Source organism: Cryptotermes secundus, unplaced genomic scaffold, assembly GCF_002891405.2.
Source record: "Cryptotermes secundus unplaced genomic scaffold, Csec_1.0 scaffold1801, whole genome shotgun sequence".
In the NCBI taxonomy this organism is placed as follows: Eukaryota; Metazoa; Arthropoda; class Insecta; order Blattodea; family Kalotermitidae; genus Cryptotermes; species Cryptotermes secundus.
In genome coordinates, this window is record NW_019743179.1 from 44449 (window position 1) to 65589 (window position 21141).

The 21141-nt window shown below is 38.0% G+C and overlaps 1 protein-coding gene across 4 annotated transcripts in view; it reads right to left on the minus strand.

Annotated features, from left to right (window-relative positions):
• Positions 1 to 929: 929 nt before the first annotated feature.
• LOC111874041 (synapse-associated protein 1) overlaps positions 930 to 21141 on the minus strand; it is an 84223-nt gene continuing 64011 nt past the window's right edge. For 2 of the 4 annotated variants that reach the window (XM_023869176.2, XM_023869175.2), the window contains exons 5-9: positions 18013 to 18153; positions 17017 to 17156; positions 15970 to 16115; positions 15149 to 15307; positions 930 to 5317 (exon numbers count right to left, since the gene is read on the minus strand). In XM_023869176.2, the coding sequence (XP_023724944.1) occupies positions 5181 to 5317; positions 15149 to 15307; positions 15970 to 16115; positions 17017 to 17156; positions 18013 to 18153 (723 nt within the window). In that variant the 3' untranslated portion in view covers positions 930 to 5180. Of the gene's footprint in view, positions 7336 to 15148; positions 15308 to 15969; positions 16116 to 17016; positions 17157 to 18012; positions 18154 to 21141 lie in introns of all 4 variants that reach the window. The other 2 variants (XM_023869177.1, XM_023869178.2) reach the window with 2 other exon arrangements.

The window sequence follows — 21141 nt, forward strand, 5'->3', positions numbered from 1 at the left end:
CTTATAGTGCACTCAATTTCACCTGTGTTATTTATATAATATACTCAACATTCAAAATTGAGTATGCTGCTAAGTATGAGTGTGGTTCAAAGTTAACCTGAATTTCATGTTTTTACAGAAAATAGTATAAATTCTAAAATTGCCAAACTCTCAACTCCTTTTCAAAATATTCTCTTTACACTAATACATTTTTTCGATTATCCTGGCAAGTTACTGACTAAATGGTTTTATCCTGTCTGCATAACCACTTCAGAACACTCCATTTGAATTCATGGTCAGTTTGGAATTTCTGTCCTCCTAAGTGCACCACACAAAAATGAAAATCACAGGGGACTAAGTCAGGTCTGAAAGGAGGGTGCTTAATAATATCCCAGCCCACTGTTGCCAATGTTACTTTAATCACATTTGCTTATATAGACAAGCGCTGCCATGCAGGATGATGATTATCTTGCCAGCTGACTGCATTTTGACACCTTTATGGCCTTAAAAAAACACTTACAAATGACAGGGTCTCCTCTCCTTACTCTGCATTTAACCCACAAAGAATTTCTGCTGGTTTCACTCTTTCTTTCACTAGGAATTTGATACTGTTCTAGGAGTGACAAGCTCTGATGTGCCAAAGCAGGGTGCATGGTCACCTGCCACGGAGTGCAGCACTGTTGCCGTCAACTCTCCATAATAGTTTAATTTTTTGATGCCCACATCCTCAGGGGGGAAAAATTAATCCAGATTAACCCAGAACTATCCTGATATGTTAGTATATAAACTAAAAAGATGTCCATTGTAAAGACCAAGAAAGATGGAGGAACCAGTTACAGTAGCCTCATGAAAGATCATGAAACTGCATACATTTAGAAGAAGATGGTTGGATTTGTTTGGAATGTTGAATGGAACAGAATGGTGTCATATTAGAATAAAGAAAAACAATACCTTGTTCAGTAAGTGTATTTCCACAAGATACATGCATAGTTTATTGTTTATACATACACTAGGCTATTATAATGCTTCTAACAATTAGGGGGATGTATCTACAAGTATTTTAAAGTAAACAGAATTTAAATAACTGGAAGAAAGAAAATAAGTCTGTTCACTGGTATTTTCCCATGTGATGGGAGTGGAAACATGTTGGTTAATGTCAGCTTAAGTTCAATATAGTCGGTACAAGTTTGATTGCTATGCATATACGTACATAAACATACAATGACATCTGTAAACTCATAATGCCATTCACACAATATTCACTCAGTCACCACATCACACATCTTCCTATTATATACAATTTGTGATGAAGAACCTAAGCTAAGGTTATATAAAAACAAAAGGCATAAGTGCAGTTTTTATATCAAGGAGGTATCAACATACTAAACCGTTAAAACCAATGCCATCTCTCCTTCAGAGCTCAACACAATGTTTAAATTGCAGATCATAAAGTCAGCTCACTGCCACATGTTCAAAGATCCAAGCAAGTTATTTCCTCTTATTACACCCTTAGAAGCAATTTGAACATGAAGGTTCTTTTGGCTTGTTATGAAAGAATTTGATCATTACCGTTCTCTTGGTTTGCTTTGCAATGCACAAATCTGGCACAAAGTATACTCTGAATTGCAATAAAGAAATTAAATACATTAATATAAGATAATGACCGAGCAAGGTCTCCTCATGGTGACCAATATGGAAGGTTCTGAAATCACAATTCCTTTGAAGAATGGTGGAAAACAAAGAAAAGTAAATTTTGCTTTTTATAAGAATCTAAGCTTTATATGCCTTCCTACAGGTGGCAGGGATATCACTATCTCATTACATGTTCAGCAAAAAATTTATCACATTTCTCCATGGAATGGCAAGAGGTAAATGGAATGACTGCAGAAAAGTGACATCAAAAATGTACATAATAAGAGCCACAGGACATGACACAAAAAGATTAGTAACTCAATACTATTTCAACAAGACAGTTATAAGTTTCAAAAGACAAAGGCCATAGAATAGTTTATTCACACAAGTGGACAAGATCTGGCAAATTTTACAGAACAGAGGTATTTTCAGAAGTCAACAGATTGTAACCAGCTTGACACAGAGAGACTTGCACTAAATGGCGCACCAGTCACAGAAGACAGCTCTGCATACCTTCTGACCCCCAAAAGAGTAAACATTCTTTTCTGTAGATGGACTTCTGCAGAATGTGTTACCATAAAGAGAAAGACTACTGGGGTATCATTAATTTAACACTAAAATTTGCTAGTGTTTCTGTTATCTGAATGCATCCTTTCTCAGAGCTGAAGTTCACAGATTCGTCCAGTGCTGAGGATGTTAATATGGTACCTTTGTTCACAATGTCTATGGAGTGAATGTCATTACATGGTCGATGACAATAAAATACCGGCAATGAAAAAGTTCCATTAGCACGACCCATTAAATGTGTCTTTTCTTCAGCAGAACATTGGTATTTAGGACATCACCAAAGTAATGATGTACATATTTGCTTCACATTCCTACTGGATTTATAAGGATAACTATGGAAATGACACTTTCCTCATAAGAGTACCTCAGGAAATATGTATACATGAAGATTATTTATGCTGCATTTGAGGTCCTCACATACTGACATTACAATCCCAATTATATGCTTTTAGTTTATGGGAAATAAATACTGGTGATATCAAGACATTCATAAACTATTAACATTTTCAAAGGGGTCAGTCACAGGGCATTATTATTAAATGGTCAGCCTATGTAGTGGCCGAACTTGGTACATAACGCTATTTATACTAGTTCCTCAAGCATGTGTGGTATGGTTGTTTTATGCTGCCATTAACACAGTGATTAGTGGCTAGTTGTGTTAAGTGTCATTCAGAATATTGCAACCATAGCTCACAGTGAACTGGATTTTTCATTTGTCAACCTTGATGCCTTCCCCATATTCATGTCCATTTTACAGCCATTGTTAAAAGAGTATACAAAATTGTTGTGACCTTTTAAATTTGAGTCACACATGTGTTTTGTCCTAGTTCTGTCCACAAATGATGAACAGTAACTCTTCCTGACTGAGAGATTCTTACTTCTTACCTACATTGAGCCTTCTGATGCAGTATATTTGAAGAAAACGTCTCACGACAGTCAGCAACGATTGACACACTTCAGGTTACATACTGCAAACATAATAGCTCCTATCATTTCTATGTAACATTTTTATTCTGTAGTCCATAAAAAGAATGCCTTCTTGAGCACAGAACCTCAGCAACCTCTAAGTGGACAGCCACCATTTTTCCCTTGCTCTTTATCACTACTAAATACCAGCTGGCATGGCCATTCTCACAGAATATGCTTGAGTTAAAAAGGAAATAATGAAGCTGCTGCCAGTTTTTGTTGTAAGTGTACAATGTCCTGCTATGTATGGACTTTGATCAGTAAACTGTGAAGACAATATTCATCCCTTACACCCTTACACCCTCACACTCTAGTACAGGAACATTCATAAGCTTTAATTTCTGGGGGACACCAAAAACTGTCTCAGTAGATAGTGGACAAGAGGATACAAACACTCATCAGATTGACAAACAGTTGTCAACACGAAATTCCAGTTAATGACATGCTTATTAACAGGATGATCGATCTCCATTATACTTCTAAAATGTCCTAAGCACATAATACATTATTTTGTTTTGTCTTTGTGACAACCTTTCTTTCATATGCATCCACAAAAGCAGTATAAATCATCTGTATTTTGTGTCTGTGTATTACAAGAATGTGGCATAACAGGATGATCTAAAACATCTGCACACTTCAAACATGAGGAGCTCAAAGCTTTCAAATTTAAAAGTTTTAACCATGTACTTAGAAATTCCAAAACTGAAATGATCAAATCTGAACATTCTACTCATTATGCAGCATGTTCACAATTACTTTCAGGTTTCAAATGCAACTATATCAAATGTTGTAATTCTAATCTCATGATCTGGCATAATCCAGAATATAATGTAAAATAAAATCTGGCATATTGAATCAATATAAATAATGCCTCATGATTATAATTTTGAAATCAGTAATTAACAATAATCTGGCTGTATTAAGGGAACGAATATTACACTACAGTGTCATTTTAGCCATAGCCATCCCCGTACAGTTCTGCAGCATATTTACTAATTTAATTAACATTTATTTTGATGGTGTATTTTTCTTACTTAAGTGAAGTAAGAAGTGATAACACATCTTCTTACAACTGTCCTACTGCAATATATTCTTTTATTTTGAGTATAAAATCATCACCTCAGTCAAAATAGAACAGATTTTATTCTTTTGGAATTTCCTTAACTGTTAGGTTAACAATGACACCCTTCACTTTGTCATTAATGCCTTGAGACAATAAATCCATCTGAGAATGTTGGCTACCAATGCCCACAGTGTCGGTGAGTGAGAGCTTGCCAGAGTGAAGAATTCATATTGTGGTCTTCTGGGTTATAACATTCTGTAGTCTGTAATGGGGCAGCATGTTCCTCCAAAATTCTGGTACCCACCTACCATCCTACACTATAATATTAATTCTTCACCACTGTAAAACTTCAGACCTTAGGGTCAGGAATATTTTCATCTTGTCAGGCAATGTTCTTGAAACCGTAAAGATGAAGCTTTTGAGGAAAACAGGCTTTTGGATTCAATCCTCATCCAGGGCAATGTAAATTTCCAATGAAAATTAAAAATAAGACAAACATTGGTGTTACAGTGAAAAAGTTTATGGTGACTTTTGAAAATGTTTCTGTTAAGTGGATCTGTGTACAGAAGTACAAAAACCTAACTTCACATTCAGAGCAGAATGAGAACAGTACTGTACAATGTTGATACACACACATGAAACCCAAATTACAATATATACATTTAACAATTGCATGATCCACATTCATGAGCCATTTAGAATCACAATATACATACAAACCCTCTCTGTGACTATAAAATGCTTATGCAATTCAAAGAGTAATATGACTGGGGTAATTTTTTTCCATGCAAATCTCCAAATCCAAAGAAAACAGAAAGATTGGAAAAACATCAGTGCAGTTATACTAACTATTTATATGTTATATTTCAACAGTCATATGTTTTCTTTGGACAGAGAACACACAAATGAGGAATTCTCGAGAAATAGCATAATTCTTTCCAAAATCTTTGTTAATTAACTGAGCGAGTCTCCACTACTTGAGGTCTGTCTCCTCTGCGTCCAGCATCTCCTCGATCTGACTCTCCCAGTTGGAGTCCTGGTGAGTGTTTCCATCAGCAACCACTTCATAATCTTGCAACTCTGCTTCGAGCTCTTTCTCCCATTCTTCTTCTGGGGAGAGAGACAGATAGATACGGAGGAAGCATAACGATAACGAAAGGCTAACTACGCATCCATCTGAACCTTGACACGAGGAAGTGAGCAAGTGGGCTAAAGAAAAGCAACTCAATCTCCAGAAATAAGAACAACTAATTATCTACAGGAAAATTAAACTACACCTGCTAGACCAAGTGCAAGAAAGAAACAGAGCATTTCCAGTCTGACCACCATTATCTGTATGGAAAATACTGATTATATGCCAGTAATATGTTTGGCAGCAAAATCTATTTAACTGTTTATACTTAACATTAATGGTGAGAAAAAAGCTTGCATCTTTCTGGATTTTTGTATCCCCTCTCCATAGAGGTTTAATATATATTTGTAATATCTATAAAGTTAACATCAGATCAATATTTCAGAGTGCCTGAATACATGAAATAACATTACATTAAACTCATATTGTCACTGGTTTATATAATATAAAAAATGAACCATTTTTTCAAATAGTGACAGATGTATCTCTCACTTCAAATTTGTTCACTGTAACAAATTCACTCACTATACATGCTACTGTGACAAACCTCAACCCAAGATATATAATTGAGTTCATTAATCAGCTGCTGGGACAGTACAATCTCACTGCATGGAACTGTCTGTGAAATTATAAGCTATGAGAGCAATGGTTGTAACATCTGTGTGGGGCATAGTAAAAAGGCAACTAAATATTTACACACTGCAGCCACTACATGGAATTTTTCGTTTTAAATTGGCACTGTTAGTCACATTACCAATCAAATGCCTAACTGTAACTTGTACATGGTGGAATAATGACCTGAATTTCATAATTATGGAGGATACACAAAATAACTTCCTAACTTGTTTACCTGCTGAATATTCTCCGTGAAAAACTCGAAAGTTCTGTTGCCATTATAACTTGTCACTTCCAGACATATTAATTCAATCATCAATTATAACAGTCCTATTTTATTCATCATTCCTGAAAAAATACAATTCAGGTCACACAGTTCTAACTAGTTTCAATCAGTACTGCCAATTTCTGAATCTTACATACTTTAATAGACTTTAAATGCTTTCAAAAGTAAATAACATTTGCCGTACTTGTGAAAGAACTTTCTTATGGATACTGTCAAAAACAAACAAATAATAACATTCACACATCTCTGTGTAACAGTAAGTGAAATGCATATATACATGTATATATAAATGATAGTGTTTCCAATAATTATATTTATAGAAGAATCCAATAAGACCAAAGATAAAAATACTTGTTTTTCAAGCAACACTGAATTTATGAAAATGGTTATCTCAATAAGTTTAAAGAAAACTGTAATTGTGTTAATAACCTCAATTTTTGGTATAAAAACATGTATGGGAATATTTAAGTGATCTCTTGCCTTAGGACCGTTATTTTAGTGTCTTTATTTCATGGATTAAATTCTTCATTATTATGGCACTGGGGAGGGCATTTCCTTTTCAAATTAAACTTGTATGCAGGCTCAACGGTGCATCCACCTGTTGGATACTGATTAATCCATAGATTCCATCCAGTGAGAACTCATTTTAACTTTTGAAACAGCAAAATTCCCCTCAGTTAAATGTGAATATCACTATATAACATATCGCCTAAGTGAATGAAATAACATATTTACATGAAAATGCTAAATATCAGACTTCTCAACAACTCCCCAATTATTCAACCTCAGAAACATTTTTCTTTTAAAATATTATCGTCTAAAAATAATATAAATGCCGCTATTCAAGCACTTCAAAATTAGTATTTTCTTAGTGAAAAAAATAACAAACTTCTCAACATGCTTCCCTAATGTCATCAAGTTTTTATTTTATAAGTAATCATGCTTCAAAATATAGTTAAAAAAAGGAGGTGTTCTATTTAAGAAGCAATGAAACCAAAGTAATGTTAAGATGGCATAACAATGGCAGGAGGAATGTAGGAAATCAGAGGAGTGAATGTTAGCTCTGTGCTCCATGCTTTTTTCCATCTTCTTAGGCTGTTGGAAAAAAAGAGAACAGAAAGGAAGCCTTACCCTCCACACAATATATGTATAATACAGAATTAGTATATGTTACAATAGTACTGGCAGAAAAGCAATTTCACATGGAAGAAAGAGAGTTTATTGTTGGGGACTGGTGGTACATCAAGCCAGCTCCAATTCAATATATAATCGCAAATGTAGCATACATAGTTTTAAGGTAAATTAAATTATGCAACAAAAGATAATCACTTAGATGAATACACACTTTAATATTGAGACTAAATTATTGCATCAGCAACATGAGTTGAAGTTATTTCTATTTGTCCTCACAATAAGCTGCATTATTTCCTTGCACTCTCAGGCATGCTCACATTTCTACAAGCCCATCTATTAACATGGAAGGATTTTGGAACCCCTAGCAAAAATTTTACCTGCGATGAGAATACTGTGTAGACATCCAGAATTTCACACTAATCGAAACAAATTCTGTGGTTGAACTGTTGTTGACAGTACAGTTTTACAAATATATTTCCTACTTAGAAGTCACACTAGCTCATACCAAAAGCTATCCATTCCAACCAAGAATTCACTATTGTAAATCAACTACTTATTCTTCTGTGCAATTTCAGTCTTTGAAGTTTAGATATGCCCTATGTAAGCTGTTCAGTTTTGAAATAAGAAGGGTACTTTCTGTCTTCTGGGACAACAGTCTCAGCATACATTGAGTGACTATCTTCAAGGTAAATAATGGAGGAGGAAGAAGCGGACCAACAAACAGATCTTTCAGTGGAAGTAAGGGCTGGTGTGCAGCATGGCACTACCCAATGGGAAAGAGCCATGATGCTAAGAAATGCAGTCAGAATGTGCCTTCATAGCTTCAGTTGTGGGGATGGTAATTCCCATCAGATGGCACCCCAGTCCATGTCCCTGTGCTGACACTCACTGTAAGGTGTACATGAGTGCATTTCCTCCTTGTGCCATATTTACCTTGAAGACGACAACTTCAGTGTATTCTAAAACACTTAAACAGCTTCAAGATATGATGAAACTTAACTCAAAATGCCAAAGTTTCACATTAGACACAGGCTGAAAAAAACTATTGACAAGGACACTGATTCTCCTGTTCCAAAATAAAATTACATCTACAGCTATCAAAACACTCTTCAGGATGTCAATCATGAAATAAGCTTACAACAGATTACGGCAGTTTACTCCTAGTGCCTCAAAGAATTTGTAACTAGTCATACCTGGGAACAAGCAAACCAGATTATCTTTGTATTTTCATCTTGTTTGTGACACCATGAAATTTGGTATGTGGCTATCAATATTTTGGAGAAACCTGCGGCCTCCACCTCCACTTCTTCTACACTTATGATACTGGAAGCACGTTCCTCTGAAAAGTTGATACTTATCTGCCAAACTGCATTGAGCCACAACCAAGAGGAATGCAGTTTTACTAACCATCATGACCTCAAATCTCACAGAAAAAAAAAGCTGTTTATCTGTGACATTAGGGAATTCCTAAAAATAGCACTAAACAACATCCTTTACAAGCTTAAGTCTTCTGCGATGTGATGCTGTGTAGTTTGGTAGATATGTAGCAATGTTTCAGGGAAACCTATTGACTTCATCTTCAGGGTATAAAAATGATGATGGGCAGGGCTGGTTCCTCTGAAACTTTGTATCTATCTGCTAAACCTGAAGATGTCACATTCCAGAAGACTTTTAAAATCACCACCATGAGAATTTTCAAATTCAACCTCTTTTATACTTTTACTGTGTTAAAATGTAAACAAGTGGCAACTCTCTTTCTACCATAGTGAATTAGAACAGTGAAGAAATATCATTACATCTTTCAGCAGCACACTATCATTACTCCATTCCAGAAGACTGCAAACTTAATATTCCCTGCTGTCAGAATATGAAGGAAGATTATTGTTTTCTGGGGCTACTCTTCAGGGGCCTCCAAAACGTTTGCAGTTTACCAGACTACATAGCCTCACATAATAGATGACAGCAATCTTCAGGATATACCTGGTTTGAATTCCTTTGCACAGTAGCACATATGTGGCTGAGGTTTTGCATGGTTTTCCTCAGCTTCTCCAGGCAGATGTTGTGACAGTACATTCAAATAGGCCACCCTTCCAAATCCCCATCACTATTCATAATGATCTTTCCATCTCATTTTACACTATACACACCAAACTCATTGAAGCAAGCAGTAATGTCCCTGACTTGTATTCAGGACGCGTATGGTTCAAATCTCGGCTGGGACACCAATTATGCTGACTGAGGATTATTTCTTTCCTCAAAACCTTCAGACAAATGCAAGGATAATACTTTAAATTTAGGCCATGACCACTTCCTTCACATCTTTTCCAATTCACTAATCATAGTCTTCCAACTACTTGATGTTATATAGTCTGAGTTTCTGACAGTGTCATTATGTAAACTGAAAACAAACTTCAGCATAACTTCAGCAATTGAAAGATATCTTTCAATGACCTAAGAATCAGTGAGGCAGTGTTATGGAATATGAAATTACACATTAAAGGACAACTGCTGAATGTGGTCTGTGAAGGACAGACGAGGATGTGGACATGGCATAATTAAGGTATGATTCTGGCATCTGCCTACTAGGAATGAGGACTTCTATGGTCTGGGCAGCCACTCTTGAGACTGAGATCTGAACCCAAGACCTCACAAAACATATAACAGTAATGCTAACCACTGCATCACAATGTTTTGTAAACCTTTAATGAAGGATCTGACTTTGTTACTTTGTTACAAGAAAACTTGTCTTAAAATATAAATGCATCAGATATGTCACATTTATTGTGCCCACCCCTTCTTCCAGAAGATCAAAAGTGCAGATTAAGAGCCAAACATGCAGAGAAAAGTCACAGAGTTCATAAATATGTATACACAACCGTTCTTATCATATAAAACATAGAAAATACAGTACTTTTAAAAGCTGCTCAGAAATTCAAGACTGAAAAGAAAAGTTATTTGTTTGTTAACAATATCAGTTATACATAAAATGAAAATGAGGAGAGATGCACAAGAGTTCCAGAGAATTAAAAACAAGTCAGAAACATATGCATAGCATAACGATTCTGGTAAGTTTGCTCTGTTTTGTTTAGCTACCTCAAAATCCATAACACTGAATATAGTGGTTAATCATGGATGCCAAGGCAGGCTTAGCAAGCTATGACACAATGCAACTGATGCTCAAAGGCTGGTTTTCTGTTGCATTTAATATATATAAACAGATGGCACCATCAAAATATTTACTTTCTTTTGGTTATTATGGGTACAGAGATTTCTCTTGTGATATGAAAACATCTGTTACTCCTGCAGCAGGAATCCATGCAAAGCATAATGTTAAAACAAGCAACATGCATACCAACCATGTGTGTCACAAATCCCTACCTACTTCTTTCAATATATACAAAAAAACTGCAGAACTGCCATATGGTCACTTCACTTAGCAATATTCACAACTCCATTAACCTTTAAACGCTGGACTTCTGAAATAGTGGTAAGCTTGAGCTGGCCAGAGTTTATTTAAATGCCCGCTGCTGGTGCGCGTTTAAATGCCCGTTGCTACTCTGCGTTTGAATGCACGTTTCTGTTAGTGTGCCTAAACAATTTAAGCTTTGTGTTCACAAATGCTGTGACTAACAGAATTTTTATGATAAATGGATGGAATTAGCTTTGTTTGTATCAGCAAAGAACATACTGTCGCATATTATAACGGAAGATTTGAAATTTTTTATACAAGTTATACTCTATTTTCAATATTTTGTCTTTTAATTTTGATGAGTACTGCATAAATGGTTTCTCAGTTCTTCACAGAGTTGTTCTGCATTAAAAATCCATTTCTGTTTGTAACAATTGACAAATTTTAGCAGTCCCTGATGTCATAAAACAGATGGAAGCCATAAAATCATTTGGCTAGCACTACTTACACTCTTTGGATTTTCGAGACTTTTGACTGAAGGTCAGAAGAATGAAAGAATGGCTATTCAAGAGAAAGCTAGAGGGGTCCCTTCTTCAGTGCTAAGACCTTCCGTTATAGCTACAAAAGCTTATTGCCCTTTCTATGGGCCTGAACAGACAGCTGCATCGCGGCTGAGATTCAGAGTGTGGTCTGTTTTCTGTGCGTGCTTAGTGAAATCGAATACTGTAGTTTTATTTCAGCCTATATATACATCAAGCAGATAACAACAAAAAAGGTATGTACATCGAATTTTACTATATATTTTTAACTAATTATTCTGCAGAATCTGCAATAAAAGTACTGGCTCGTGGATGAGTTTGGGCATAACTCATACGTATACTCTTTTTGTTGTTGTTCAGTTGGGTATCATTTTAATTTTTTCTATAGGGCTTTACTCAAGTCTGTCTGGTAATTACTACATTTAAAATAAATATTTAGGACTGTGCATGCGCTTCTACTAGCGGCGGGTGCGCGCGCTTCCCCTAGCGGAGTTTAAATACCTGACTGGCCAAAACGGGGTACTTTGGCCACGACGACCTTACTCACCACTGGCACAAACGGGGCACTTCGGCACTTAAAGGTTAACTCTCCCTTAACCACATTAACCTCAAATCCCACAAACCATGAATTTTTCTTGCTGTCCCATCATAGAACTATGAACAACAGCATTACCATTATTAGCTTGTACATTTCTGTGAAACTGTATGAATATATCAGTGGACTTCTCTACATATTAATACTTTTTAACTCTTATTGGCACCAATATGGCAGCCATGCTAATTTGTGAACTGGGATGAGTGCTGGTGCTATTATAAGTGAGTTACAGTAAAGTTTTCCCTGTGTTTAATTAATTAAGCATGACATCACTCCAAATTGTACATAATGAGATTTGAATAATGTGTAACTTTTATTGAGGTATTATTTTTTGGAGAGTGAAAAATAATAACTGAGTGAAATATATTAATTTGGTAATAATACAGTTTGTATTATTATAAACACATCTACTATTAGTACAAATGGGGGAAAATCTACAAAATGTAATCTTTCAGAACCATAAAATCTTCTATGCCAACATCATATGTGAAGTTTCTCATTATACATTTTTTCTCCCAAACTTTTGTTGCTAGGTCCCCTCTGAAAATTAAATTAAAATCTGCCAGAACTCTAGTTAGAACACATTATTTTCTGTCTTCAAAACAAAATTTGCAAAAGGCATAAATTTGAATGCTGCATGAGCAGGTACTTATATGCTGTTTTCTGAGAGCTTATCACCATTTGTGACTAGAAGAGATAATGGGACTCCATAAAACATGCAACATGCTAAGTACTTGTTAAACAACACTTGATAGCAAATGACTCAAGGGAGCATAAACAACCTCCTACAGCTAATTTAGCAATGTTTACTCTTAAATGAAATACAGGATAACCCTTCTTATATTGTACCTTAATAAGAAACATTTTGCTTTGCAAAACATGGTTAAGAGCACTGATGCATGCATTCTGAATAAAGGAGAGTACTTCTAGCATGTTATGAACACATTTATGTTTTATGTCTGAGGAGGTATAAAATACAGTGTTTCCTATTTGAGTAGGGCTTTAAATGGATCTCCCTGTATAAACACTGCCATTTTAATGGCTGTGTTGATTTACCAAGGAGACAAAAGATATGATACTCACCAGATGTAATTCTGTGATAAAGTGTTTTCTATTTGGATAGGCTTTAAATGAACAAACACTGCAGTTTTCATGGCTGTGCTAATTTACTAAGGAAACAGGGTACTCACCAGATGTAATGTTGTGAGTGGCTGCCTCTAGCTATAACTCAGGCTTTTCACAACTTTGTGAATGATTATAACTAATGCAGCACATAAATGGCGTTCAAAATAGCAAGTCTATGACTGTAATTGTCTCTTTTATTTGTAAAGCCAGTTACAGGCATAAATGAGGTTTAATGACATTTTCCACGCTTTACACAATTGAGGTAGCATGTATGTATATGAGTCTATTAGACTAGGCACTGCATTTTCTAATACAAATATCATTATAACCGAGTTATAATATAGTTGACAGCTCCAAAGGATTCCAAAATTTAAATTCTATATTCCTGGATGGTAGAGGCTAACATACTGTGTTTTCAAGTATGAAAAGCTTTATTGTATGAAGAATTTTTTCTTTTTTTTGCAGTCAAATTATTAATTACAAGAAATGAGAAACAACATGTGCCAAATGGGATTTATTGTTACTAGAGCTGTAAGATAAGTGTGAATGATGAACTGGAAGGGATATGAAAGGAAGTGGTCATGGTTCTCTTTAAAACAAAGGACAGAGTGAAAAAGAATGATGATCAAAGTGATGGAAAAACTGACAGAGACACATTCAAGCTCCCTAAGAACTGTAATCACCACAGTTATGTTGTGTGGTTACCAGAGCAAGCGAACTGTCACTAGGCACTCATAACTGGTGAAACAAGATTCTTCCTAACCTCAGTTGTACGAGCACATTGCATGATTGTACCAAAGCATATCACATCTTTCAACCGCACTGTGCTAAAAGATGAACACATATCATCAGCGACAGGACAGTAATTAGGGGACATGTTCAGAAGTTCAACTGCCCTAAATGTCTGGGCTAAGACAGAGACGAAGGTTTTCATTTTCAATAAAATTTAGTTATAAAATTATGATTCTGTGATACAGAGACCAACACCCACGGAATATGTCAAATAAGAAATGGCTTTTTTGGTACCTAATTTTCAGAACTCCAGCAAAATTACACTGTAACAGGACAGGAATTGTAAGCTCTGGTACCTTGCTGTGTCTTGAGTGAATTCTAACTTTTCATTCTATGTTATAAATAGCATGGAAATAATAATTTTCAAACAAGAACATGGATAAATTCATTTTAAAAATGCATTTCCACATCGCACACAGCAAACACATCAGGACTGATATCATGTGAACTATAAATAGATACAAGACTTCTGTAATCTTCACATATATTCAGATCACTGATAATACTTGAATATAAGTTTTGAAATGTATGCATACCATAAAAATTCTGTGACCTTAACGCTACCTTCTGCATAATTTCCGGCTAATGCTCACAGCCATTCTATGTTTGATGTATATAAGCTATGGAGCCCAGGCAGCATCACTCACTATGGCAAGAAACTATGTAAACTACCCCATTAGCCTGCATGTATGGGGAATGGGATCGTCTGGTTACGTGAATTTGCCAGTTGCATAAGAAAAACTCAGATAAACACGATTTTCATCCCTTTCTGGTCTTCCATATATTTCCATTTTCTGTTTTGAAGACAAAACAACTTGTTTTCACTTTGGTCCTTATGTTGGAGTGCTCTCAGGTGATGCAACAGATTGAATGGTGAAAGATTTTGGGTATAATATAATGCAATCAAAAACGAAACTGGCCTCTAGTGTAAACAAAGATCACTATGACTGCAAAGGTACCTGCATGAGGAAGGTTGACAGGCAGTGATGCTAGTGATGGCTGGAAGAACTACTGGGTGGTGAGTGAATTTAGGTGCAATACAGCTCTATTTTTGAAGTAACGCCAGAATAATTGTAAAATTCATTTAAAATTTTTGCTGAATGCATAAGAATTTTGGATGCTTGGATACCAGATAACAAGTTGTTTACTGTACTGCAACAGAACCTAGGATGAAAACTGTCCAAAGCACAGGCTTCAAAATAAAGCCAAATTCCCAAAAAACACCAGCACAAAGAGACTTTAATTGCCCTAGAATAATTGAACATATGAGCTTATGGTCAGAATGAATGATGCTTGACTTAAAATAAAACTTACCGTTTCTCTTGGCTGGGTCCATGCCCAACTTTTTCATTCCCTCCCGCACCTCCTCCAGGTCACTGGAGCTCGCCCGGAAAGTGTCTGACACAAACTCATGGGTAGGGCTGTCGGTGGAGGTGCTTTCCGGAACTAACACATCATCGAGGTGAGGTTTCACTAGATGGGACACAACAACTGTACTCAGCCAAAACCAAAAGAATCTTCACACAAGCGCTCGCATGCAGTTTGAATAATATGAACATGCAGCACACTGAGATACAAACTTCATTAATGGTCGTTCAAAGGAGCAGTGCATGATTTCATATATTAAACTTCAAGGTGACCATGTGAAGGGTTCCACCTTGTCCACTGGAGACATGTATTCGGGAAGTATACAGTTTGAATTTTAGCCATGGCACTGGACTGGCTAGTTTTCTCAAGGTTCTCTTCAGGCCTTCCAAGTGAATGCTGGGACACTGGCCATAAACCACTTCCCAATGATTATTTATACCTTATTACATGCATTCATTCTCCCATCTCTTTCAACATTAAATACCTTCTGCAATTTATTACATAATCTATGAACAGGGCTGGTAGAATTCTAAATGTCATGCCAGGAGACAAGACATTTTTCATGGGAGAGATACTACATAGAACAGGAGTTGCAATACCTCTGGAATGCACAGTAAGTAATCCATCTGTTGGGTCTTCCAATATTTAGGATGAAAACCAGCTTACAACAGACCGACACTATGAATGTCTGCTCCTTGTAACGGCAATCATTCTGACCAGACAACGAACAGTCACTACAACATAAACTTGAACACGAGCTCTCCTACCTGCTGGCTCCACATCTGTGCTGTTGGCATGAGAGGTGGGATCGGACTCCCGGCCACCTTCCTGAGCCATTGAAGACAGTTCATTGGCTTGGCGTATCAGACTCACACGATAGAAGTAGTTCCGCCAGAAAGTTTCCTCGTTGATCCTGGCAATCAAGTCATTTGTAAAGCAGCTCAATATCTGATACAGTGCATGATTACATTTGTGTGGAACACTAGATGTGCATAAGAAATCAACATCAACCCTGCAAGGAATATGAATTTCCTAATGGCAAATAATCAATTTTTGGTCAGAGAACAGTATTCAAAATTTGAAACTAGCAAACAACCATCTCCTGTTTCTTCCAGAAATTTGGATCTTCTTTCTGAGAACATAAGAATGATATATATATATATATATATAAAAAACTGAGAGGTGCACTTTTCAGAGACTCTTATCTGTTGAAAGGTCACCACTGACTTCCTCTCCCAGCAGATGTCCTGGATAGCACAGAGTACAATACATTGCTATGACTAGGAGATGGTCGCGCCATAGCTCAAGTGGTCAGTCGCTGGCTTCCCACCGCGGAGGCCCAGGTTCGAGCCTTGGTCTGGTCAAGTGGGATTTGTGGTGGACAAAGTGGCGCTGGGGCAGGTTTTCTGCAAGTAACTCGGTTTCCCCTGCCAATCTTCATTCCACCAAATTCTCCATCATCATAATCACCCAGGGCAGGGACAATAGGCCAATCAGTGGCCGCCGTGTCGAGTGGACCCAGTTGAACTCCACCTCCGACTAAGGGAAGCGAATTATCATCACAAATGGCATAAGAAAAAAAGGTAAANGACTAGGCGATTTTTGTTTGAAACTGAAATAATATTTATCTTCCTTATTTCAATGGAATGGTGATAAATATGCTAGCCCATTCTATACGACAATTTTACCAAAACGAGAACAAATATTCTCTCTCATCCTATGTACCCATTTCATCATTAAGAGGAATAATGATTTGGTTCGGGTACTAACTCAGACATCAGTTTTATCCCAGATAAGAAAGAAGTCTCACTTACACTTTAGGTACCAGTTCAAATCTCATCTTCTCAAGGTTCGGATCTTCAGCTAGTGTCGCCATGGCAACAGGGTATGAGATTTCATAATCAAACTGGAAATCAACTCCAGCTGGGGGGCTTCGAACAAAGTTTCGCCTGTCCTATAATATACAAGCAAACCACAGATGTGAATAATCCAATTCTTGCTGCATTCTTAGCAATGAAATATGTGTGACAGTAATAAGATGTGGACCCCATCAGCACTGAGGAGTGCTCAAATCCTTAATTTTGCATTTGTCAGGGAGACAAGGAATGATAAAAAAATTTTGGTTGGATAACCTCATGCGAATATTTCACTTTGTACGCACATGATGCATGGATAATAATAAAGTGAATCAGAGAAAAAGTTGTGAAGATGTGGAATGGACTGACTCAGAATACAGGGTCCATCTGTTGGCTCTGATGATGATCTTTTGTTTCCATTACAGCACATTTCTAATGTATATCTTCCATATGTCAAAGAAACACCTTGCCCCACAGTCACTTAACAGTGAAGCTTGAAGTTAATTAAAACAAAAGTTAAAATTAAGTTTCTACCTCAAGGAAAATACTGCACCTCCATTACAAAGACCACTGATTAATGCAGTAAAGGGAAACAAATGTGTACTACAAATGGGGAAAAAGGTAGTTTCCCTTGTGCTCAATTAATTAAGCACCGTGCCATGAACATGTGTGAGGAATGGTGATCATCAGCTCCACCGTTCTTCACCTCAGCACTAGAAGCAGATGAGTTGTCAACTTAAAGCCCCTGCCGCTTTAGCCCCGGGGGAAAGTGCCCCAGATACCAATTTGACAGGAGGCTGGGTGTGTCCCAGAGCTGATCTGGACGATGCGGAGAACAGAAAAATCTTGCCCTGTCGAAATCGAACCCCGCCCGTCCAGCCCCTAACTCATTGCTATATAAACAAAGCAATACAAATGGTAAAATGTTTTGCTGTCATGAGGTTATGCACTTACTGTTGAGAGGGTAAGAAACTCCTCCTTGAGGCTCTCCTCATTGGGGCACCCCACCCACGGAGGCACTGCTGCATCGGATGTCTTGCCTTGCTTCTCTCTGATGAACGCTTCCTGTTCCTTGTTAAACTCACCCAGCAGACTCTGTGAACAAAGCAGCATTGTCACACGTGACTTATCTGAAGCAGAGTCCTCATCTTACGGCAGGTTTGCAAGGGGAAGTCCACAAGTAACAAGGATTCCTATTATCTTTAGCCTACTTTATTCATTTTAAAAAATAAAAGTAGGCTTATGCGATCTCCATCCTGTCTATGTATCCACCTTATCAACTTCCGAATGCCTGAACCAATCTTTATGAAATTTGGTATGTATGTCATAGCACCTGAGCCCATCTCAACGGCGTACTTAATAAATCCCTCCCATCAGTCTGTGTGTCTGTATGTGTAACGGCCCGGTGAAAACGTTATCACGGCAATGAATACATACACAACAACAGGAATGTTAGACACGTCGTTTCCTACGAGGTCGGCGTCATATCAAGGAAAGTATGCGATTAGTTCTTCCCAGAGCTTCTTGTTATATCATGAAGTTTTGTAACTGTCCAGTTTATGGGATGGTCAATTGATGTTTGTGTATGGTTAGGGTTTTGTGAAAATCCTCACTTTCGCCTCACAATTTGAAATTTTCCCCCTGAGACAAGCAGCAAGTGGCTTGGGTCAAGCTTGAAGCCAGCTGCCCATCCGTAAATCAGTCAATTTAATGCGTAAAACAAGGCCGAGTTCTTTAGAAATTCTAAACTTGACAGGGGAAGTCATAATTTTAGCAGCGTCATTTCCTGCTACCCCAAAATCTCAGTTTAACAGCCACGCAGCTGGTGGCAAAGTTCACCCCTAAACTGTACACTAGTGGATATTCGCTTTTCTAATTGGAGGAGAAAGATAAGCAACCTCCCAGTCTGCCCGGTCCAGCCAATCATCATCTGAAGTGGGAGGTCCTTTGTCCGAATTTTGGGTAACCAGGGCAAATATTTACCATTCAGAGGGTGCTTGGCAAGGAGGACTCTGAAAGTTACATTCATCGGGGGTACACGTTTTCTGATCCCCGTAAACACCCCCTGTGGTGACTATTAAGTGTGCATCTCAGTAAACAGTAAGGAAGCCTACATCCACAAACCTGTGGAATGTGTCACTACGGTGCTGTTTCCATTTAAATAGTGCAGATTGAATAAAGACTTCAAACAGTTAATTGGTGTTGAGGTGACTTCCCTACGCCTAAAGCCCCACTAATCACCCAAGTTCGAGTTCTCTACTAGAGCTAGCAGAACCAAAGAACGGTTGCAGTTTCACTAACACTTCTCGGTATGTTCCAATTTCGGTTCAAGATGGATAAAAACAGACACATTAAATGAAGCTCTGCAAGCGATTATGGGTGCACCCTGGGCGTAACTGGAGTGAAGTTGCAGTGGAAATGCGTCCGCTGTTATGTGCTGAATACAGGCATCTGATCTGTTACGCTACGCATATTTTGCTAACTTCGTTAAATGCCCTAAACACAGGTCAACTTATCCCTTTGCTTAACCAATTAAGCACTACGCCATGAAGGCGTATGGGGGATGGATGTCTAGACCCACATTTTCTTGACCTCGGCACTAGCTGGAGCTGAGTAGTCAGAGCCCCCGGTACCCATTTGATAGGTTTGGTGGGCCCCAGAGCCGGTCTCGACGACGTGGAGAAGAGAAAATTCTTCACCCTACCGGGCCTAGAACTCCGACTCCTCGGTCGTCCAGCCCGTAGCCAGTCGCTATACCAACCGCGCTATCCCGACTCCACAGACACAAAGCGCATAAAACTGTCATATACTACGGAGGCCGTGTAGGTATGTCCGTCCGTGCGGTTCGTCTGCACAAGTTCTGTACCGATAGGAATTACGCGAACTTGTCAGGAAGAATTCCATTTTTGGACGTATCGATCCGATATGACATCTGTTCCACGTGTAGATTACTTCATAATCTATCTTGCTTCTCAGAACCCGTAAGTACCTGTACAGCACAAAACAGAAACGTCAGTGCAGTGACATTAAGTCCTTGTTCTTTGGCTGCACATGGTTCAGCTCCTTGGTATACAGGAGCTGAAACTTCGAAGAACACACACTCAAACTAAGACATTTAAAGTTTAATCCTGAAATTAAGAAAAGGGACAGGGAATAAGGATTCGAAAGGCATCCAAAAACTCCACCGGAACGGCTGCATATCACTCCAACAGCCGGGGAGATTGCACATACTGGCAAGAGTACGGAGCAAAAGGCAAAGTTGTCCCTGCGCATAACCAATTAAGCACTACGCCATGGAGACGTATGGGGGAGTGGCTGTATAGATCCATATATTCTTGAGCTCTGCGCTAGTTGGAGGTAAAGTGGTCAGCTTCATGTCCCGGCAGCTTTACCCCCGAGGACAACGTGGAGAGGGAAAATATCTTGCCCTTACCGGCATCTGAACTTCGGCCCTTCGACCGTCCAGCCCGTAGCCAATCGCTATACCGACTGAGCTATCCCGGCTCCCTAGAATATGTAGTACATTTCGTATATTTGGGTGTTCTCTATTCGCTCCGAGGCAGAAACAGGAACCTGACGAGGAAGTTACTTTAATATACAGAGTGTTTAAAATACACGGCAAAACTTCAGGAAAAAGTTCCTTGTATGTAGATAGTAAAAATAGTTTGTATCAACATGGGCCATGAAATGCATAGTTTCCGAGTTTTTAAGGTCCATCTATGACCCTCAGCTTTTTACATTACGTTACAGTAAATGTCTCAGTTGTCCACCTCCTGCCTGAATACAGGACTCAGCTCGAAGTCTCATTGCCAAAATTCCTGGCATACTGCATATTGTGGAGATGGAGGGATAATATGAAAATGGACCTCAGAGAAATCATGCGTGAAAGTGTGAATTAAGTTCAAATATTGTTCACGACAGGATCAAATATCCATCTACTACGAGCCACATGGCAAATTTCCCTGGGGAGAAATAATTTTGCAGACCAGCTGAATAACTATCGACTGTTCACGATGTAAATTCTTTGCCACGGACTGTACACTGGCCTTGTCCCCCACTCCGCGCCTGCAATTCACTTACCTT